Source organism: Melanerpes formicivorus, unplaced genomic scaffold (genome assembly GCF_026170545.1).
Source record: "Melanerpes formicivorus ecotype bairdi unplaced genomic scaffold, bMelFor1.0.p_v2 SCAF_2845, whole genome shotgun sequence".
NCBI classification, from domain to species: Eukaryota; Metazoa; Chordata; class Aves; order Piciformes; family Picidae; genus Melanerpes; species Melanerpes formicivorus.
Genome location: NW_027145196.1, coordinates 1 through 6,941, shown reverse-complemented (window position 1 = coordinate 6,941; position 6,941 = coordinate 1). Strand labels below are relative to the sequence as shown.

The 6,941-nt window shown below is 44.0% G+C and overlaps 1 protein-coding gene across 1 annotated transcript; it reads right to left on the bottom strand.

Moving 5' to 3' along the window:
- Positions 1–321: 321 nt before the first annotated feature.
- LOC137440360 (adenylate cyclase type 5-like) lies at positions 322–6,724 on the bottom strand. Its single transcript, XM_068136649.1, has 4 exons — positions 6,449–6,724; positions 5,907–6,111; positions 4,990–5,114; positions 322–2,976 (listed from the first exon to the last, which is right to left on the bottom strand). The coding sequence occupies exons 1-4, from the start codon at positions 6,689–6,691 to the stop codon at positions 2,848–2,850; spliced, it is 702 nt and encodes a 233-aa protein (XP_067992750.1). The 5' UTR covers positions 6,692–6,724; the 3' UTR covers positions 322–2,847.
- Between the last annotated feature and the right edge of the window lie 217 nt (positions 6,725–6,941).

Here is a 6,941-nt window from a genome sequence, read left to right as displayed (position 1 = left end):
GGCAGCAAGGCAGCTGGGGACTGCTCTGCACAGGTGATGTGCTTTTTAAAGTACACAAGCCGGCAGCTACTCAGTTACAGTGATAACATTGAACCGCAGGGCCACAACGAGGCTTTTGTCACCTAGCCAGAGACTAGCATTTCAAGGCAAGTCGGTGCACAGAGGAGATTTACTATGCAACCAAGCCCTTGATGCTGCATAACTGGTGTGTAGTACCAGTGTGGTGGAGGCAGCCAAGTCAAGAATGTGGTGTTTCTATGTGCAGATTCAGGATCTCCTACACAACTTTTATCTGATCTCTTTGCTAGCTAGGTGCAGCCAAAATAAAACAGAGACACTTTACCAGTGAAACAGTGTTTAATATAGTTAAATTACTTAAATAGATTTCAATTTCCATGGGAAATCATAATTGTATCCATTTTTGCAAGATCCAGAGTAAAGAGTGTGTGAATACCCCTTGAAATGATCATGACACACTGTCAACAATCACAGCTAGAGATACTGGGGACTTGAAATTTCATTGACAACACAACTTCGTAAGATGAATCAAAAGTTAAAGACGACTGCAGACTTTCATAAAGCAGAAAGCAAACCTAAACCCAAGTGTATGGCATGAAGGTAATGAACCTCAGTGAGGGGGTGAAAGGGATGGCAGGTGGAGAGGGGGAGAAAGGTGTAACGGTGTGATGCAACTTAGGTGTTTTGCAGACTAGGAAAGATGTGAAGGAGCAAAAGTATAGTACAAGGGCAGACTTGGCAGTTTTACAGAAGTCAATATACTATACTTTTCAGAGATGTTTCCTAGTGGAAGGGAGAAGGAAAGGGGCAATGCCATTTAAGCTCAAGCTTAAATGGCTTCATGCTTGGGTTATGCTTAGCAATATGGCAAATTAATTAAGACAGGCCCATGGATTATCACTTACTCTTGTCGTCGAGTAGGAAAAAAATAACTCATCACCACCACCATAGTGCAATCATTAAGCTGTTAGTACTACAATAATTCTGCCCTGAGAAGAGTGGAAAAGAACTTTATTAAATGCGAAAAGATTGGAGTAATTTTTAGTGCTAGCCAAATTCAATATCAAAACTCTCCCCTCATAGAATATAAAAAATAGAGCTTTTCTTAAAAAGTATTTTCTTTCTTTTTCTCTTTTTTTTTTTTTAATAAAATAGCAAGGGATTTTTCTTTAATAGTTATAAAACGTACATAAATCATAACTATTCATACCCACCACCACCCACCCCCCCACTAGTGATAAAGATGTTCCACAGAATATCAATGGCACTGTATTTTAAGGTCAACCACCTCCTATACACACTTGCCATCATGACCTTTTGTTGAAGATCACCTACTTCCTGAAAAGGGAAAATCTGTGACTCCTTTCAAGTAAGTGTCTACTACAGGCAAGTCAACTCAATGCTGCAGTACAGAGCTCCTTGTAGTGTCAAATGGCAGTTACAGACAACTTCCACATCAGCATCAGTCTATTAAGACCATCTATGAAAAATTAGTTTCTTAAAAGAAAAGTTCAAATAGGCTTTATTTTTTTTCCCTCTCTCTTCTTGTAAGAGCTCCTTTTAGAGTTAGAAGATTTGCTTAGAGCTCTTTCTGACATGTTTGACTGATACCACCTCAGCAGCTAAAACTCAAAGGTCCTGTTTCCATTTGTGAAGATGCCACCCTCTGCTTGAATGCTGCGTGGAGTAACTGTGATTACCATGGTTTGGTTTTTTTTTTCCTCTTCTTTGGGGTTGTAGATTTTTTATTTTTCTGGATTTTCATTTTAAAAATGCATCTGATTCAGCCTGGAAACTCACCTGTGTACTGTTGGTCGATTGTATAGTGATAATCTGAAAACTGCCAAGTCTGTGTTCAGAGTATTATGCACACACACAAAACAAAAGTACACAAAAGTCTACAGGTTATATACACCTCCCACCACACCTCGGTGTGGACAGCCTGCCTTCAGCTTATACATAATTTACAAAATATAGAATTTGGTATATCTGTTAGATCTCCATGTTTGCAATATTACAAAATTAAAAATACAAAAAAACCCACAACAAATTTCAGGGGAGTTCCCCCCCCCCCCCAAAAAATGTCCCTTGTTTACATCTAGTCTTTCCCATGTAAACTGATAGATACCAAAGAAGAGCACAGAAGACTTCTTAATAAATATGGTTGTAGAGCCATCTTTGTTCATCTCGGTCTTCCCCTTCATCAGACGTGCCAGCCCCACTCAGAAGACCGAGTCTTTTTTAGCCACGTGAAAGAAGGAAAAGAGGGGGCCAGGCTCTGATGTCTGTTCACACTAAAACATTACTGACGCCCTTGTTAAAGGCCTTTTTGTGTGCTGCAACAGCGGGTGTCAGTTCTGAAAGCCCATTCAAAACAGCTAATAAAAGCACAGTGGTACACTTCAAATAGCTGGCAGTATGGGATGGAAGGAAACATGATGGGAGTGCAAATCCATTCCAAAATGATGCTTTGTAGTGAATCATACATTCCTTCAACCGAGTAAATGTTGTGGTGCGTCAATAAATACTTAAATAGCTTCTCTATATCATCCTGTGGTAGCAGCCTTGGTTAAAAATTCCAGCTCCATCTCTTCCCTGTGAACTCTGTAGTACACGTCTTTGGTGGACTTAGCGCTCAGCCAGGAACACCTCCAAGGTGGTTTCTTTCGATCGCCTTTCGTGATGGGTGGCCAAAGAGTTTGCTGATACCGGCTCTGGATTCACGGTGTGAAATTTCAACTGCACTGCGTGTTCAGCTTCGCTGCCAAGAAGCCATTCACAACCTCATGGAACACAGACTCCGTTCTTTGAGTGACGCTGCGGTTGGTGCTAACTAATGGGAGGCCCTTCATTTAGAAAGTAGGTGGTCATTTCTCCTTTGCCTTTAACCTTAATGACCCCTCGATATTCCAGCTGATAGTTGTTGGCTGCTAAAACCTGGTACATGTCTGTGGTTACCTGCAGAAGAAACAAGAGTGAGTGGATGCTTGTCATGCCTCCCACACGGCCTTTTCACGTGCTTTTGCAGTAGCCCATGGACAACATCAAAGTAGGATCAACTATTTTGTTTCTCAGTCAGTTTTTGCATATCGATCACTAACTAAAAGGTTGGCTCGGGTTGCAGAACAAACACAACCTTTAGAAACTAAAGAAAGCCACAGAAGTGAGAGTGGTGAAGCCCTGGAATGGGTTGTCCAGGGAGGTGGTTGAGGCCACCCTGGAGGTATCACAGTATCATAGTATCATAGTATCATTCAGGGTTGGAAGGGACCACAAGGATCATCTAGTTCCAACCCCCATGCCATGGGCAGGGACACCCCACACTAGATCAGGCTGGCCAGAGCCTCATCCAGCCTGCTTTTAAACACCTCCAGGGACGGGGCCTCGACCACCTCCCTGGACAACCCATTCCAGGGCTTCACCACTCTCATGGTGAAGAACCTCCTCCTCACATCCAGCCTGAATCTCCCCACCTCCAGCTTCATTCCATTCCCCCTAGTCCTATCACTACCTGAGATCCTGAGAAGTCCTTCCCCAGCCTTCCTGTAGGCCCCTTTCAGATATTGGAAGGCCACAATTAGGTCACCTCGGAGCCTTCTCTTCTGCAAACTGGAAGAGACCGCTGAAGAGGTGTTTAAGACCAGGCTGGACGAGGCTCTGGCCAGCCTGACCTAGTGTGAGGTGTCCCTGCCCATGGCAGGGGGGTTGGAACTAGATGATCCTTGTGGTCCCTTCCAACCCTGACTGATACTATGATAAGTGGTGTGACATGGCACACAAAAGCCAGGGGAGATCCACAGCTTTCACATAAGTCACAGGATGAAAGTTGAGTCACATTTTTAAAAACACCTTGCAGTTGAGGGTCACTGGAAATAGGAAAACAGGTTACACATATTTCAAAACTTCCCCAAAATTACTTAAAATTAGCCAGCGATGTACAGTGTGGAAGGAGACATTCAGGAGTTTGTTTTTATGAAGGAGCAGGTAGAGGGCCATGAGAAAGACTGAACAAATGGAAGATTATAGCCAGCATCCAAATTTCCTCTGCAGCTGCCACTCAAAATTAATTACCTGTGCTGCAGAACAACAGGAGTTTAAAGACCAGGTTTCCTGAGTTACTTATTTATGGCAATGTATTTCCTCACCCCTTTTCAGGTGGCTTTAAATATTTACATTTCTGGTGTCCTGTTGGTGTAACATTGCTGTGCTGATTTGCTTAACTGGGATGAAAATGGTTCATGGACCATCTCACAGGGAAGTTCAAAGGGTGTTGGATAAATATTGATCCAGTTAACTTGACAGCTTAATTGTAAAGAAACAGCATGGCTCCCCTTCTTGGGTTTGACCCCAGTTATTCTGAACTATTTTTATATCCCTTCAAGGCATTACAGTCTGTTACTGTGGACATGGCCCCAGTGAAAGCAGTACAGTGGAACTGAATCCCTGGAAAGGCCACTGTCTGAAGGCCAAGGAGATGTCTGAGTACAAGACAATTTCCATTAACCCCTTAAACTGTCCTCTTGCTCTAGTTGTATATCCCCATCCTGCTGATGTCTAGATCCTTGCTAGCCTCACAACACCCAGCATCAACAGGGCTGTGAACAGAGAAGCGAATTACAGAGTAGCACCCTTGAATCAAGCCCTGGGAAAGTGAAACAACCTACAGGTGCACGTGGCCAAACTGAAGATGGCAGCATCACAGGAGGACTGTACTCACAGTGCCAATGTGGCACACAGGGAAGGAAATGCAGCACAACTAACCCACAAGTTTTTGACCAAAGACTGCAAAACTAGTCAAGATTAAAGGGCAGACTTTGATGGTAGCACTAGCATTCTCCCATTGGTTTTTTATTTCAGTACTGTTTAAGTAGCTGTATGACACAGAGGAACAAAAATTCCAATCCTATGTAAGTTTCAAATGCCACAAGTGACACAGGGCTGGCTGTGGAAGTTTCCCAGTGAATTCCTCACCTGAATCCTGTCAGGCACACCGGTACTGTCCATCCGGCTGGCTACATTCACCGTGTTGCCCCATATGTCATACTGGGGTTTGCGTGCTCCTATCACCCCAGCTACAACAGGACCAATATTGAGGCCTGGAAAGAGAGGACAAATGCCACAGTGCTCAGATCCCTCACACATGAACCACATGAAGATGGAGACAAGTTATTGTTCAGACAATAAAAAACTTTGAGGTGCATTGGTTCTAGCTGAGCTTTACCCTGACATGTAAAGCTCCAGCCAAACTGCGGGCAAAGAAACGTATAAAGAAAAGTTGGCTTCTTGGTGCCTGGCTGGCAACGCAGGCTGGATCCACTCAGTCCAGAGCTGCTTTCCAGTACCATCCAGTACATGATAAGGTTTATTTGCCATCTAGTTGCCAAGCAAACTGCTCACTTGGAAGTCAGCACACAGCTGCTGTAGTGGAGAGTGCCTGCGAAGGCAGCAGCCCTGGTCATTCAGAACAAATACCACACTTCACATTTCTTCTCCTTCTCCTGTCCCTTTTTATTCCCTGACTTGAAAAACAATTTAATGTACAAGAATGGCAGAGCCAGGGACCACAGGGGGTGTGGGCAGGAGCATAGCACAGGCAAAATGAGCCCAAACTTGACCACCGCATGAGACCATGCTGTAACAAGACCTTCGCTTTAGGCTAAGGCTGGTTGCCCAACTGCTCCTAATTCTCCAGGGAGCATCAGTGACAATGCTGCTACCCTGAAAAAAAAGAACCCCACTCTGATGTCTCAGAGAGGTCAAAATGGTCACTAGGCACTATGAACATTGCTGTACAACTAAAGTAAGATCTATGGTTCTTACTCTCCATAAAATCCCTGTTTCAGACTGACCACTACCTTTAGTTAATCCTGTAAACACTGTGACCTTACCTATCTTCATCTGGAAGTTGTTGAATGAATGTTCATTAATGTATTTCATTTGGTCCATTAACCTCATGGCAAAATCAGCCAGAGCTTTGATGTGTGTCTTCCCTTCCTTGTCGTAGGTGGAGTCATTGAGGCCCGATGCAGCCATGTATGTACTGCCAATGGTCTTGATCTTCTCCAGCTGCCGAAACTGGTCTTCACTTATGATCTGTTTCACAAGGGCAAAAGATGTAAATAAACCTTGCCGAACGTAAACATGATGGTAATGTCTCTGCAGGTGTCTTCCCTTGGTACAAGCACTACAAAGTGCTGGGCAAAGCCTCCACTACTCCAAGTAGGGGAAAAAAGGGGATTGGATATTCTGAGGGGCATTAAGGGAACAAGAAGGGATTTTAATGTGGAAAAAATGAAAGGCTTCTAGAGCGAGGAGAAATGAACTATGGCACAAGGATTCAGTAAACCACCTTCCTTCAAAATCTCAGCAAAGCTCAATTAAAATCTATTGGTTTGATTCATTCTGTCCACCCAGATTTTATGTGACTTACTTCATCAAAATCAGCGATGATTTCGTTGAGCAGCCTCAGACACTCCACCCCTTCATTGTTGGCCTCCAACTCCACGTAAAATTCTGAGAAGTTGCTTATGGAGGCGAACATGACAGCCACACACTCACAGGACTGGTAATACAGTTCATCATTCCGCCGCTCCTGAGCCAAGAAATGGGCTGCCACATCCTTGGGCAAAATGTTGTGGAGGAGGCGTCTATTATAGGCCTGCAGCTCCTCCATTTCTTCTTTCTCTTCAGTGGCCTAGTTTAGGAGGAAAGACAGTGATGTGCTTACTCTTCTGGTAACTCTTCTGGAGAGGGGGAAAAAGCTGAAAATGAGCTGGCAGGGAGAACAAAATACAGAAGAGAGGGAAGAACTGCAAAGGAGGGCAGAACCAGAGGCATGCAGAAATGGGTTTTGCAGTGGCAGATGGTCCATGTCTGTGTGCACACATGTATTCAATGTGGGCAAGATGTCTTCCTTTTAGGGA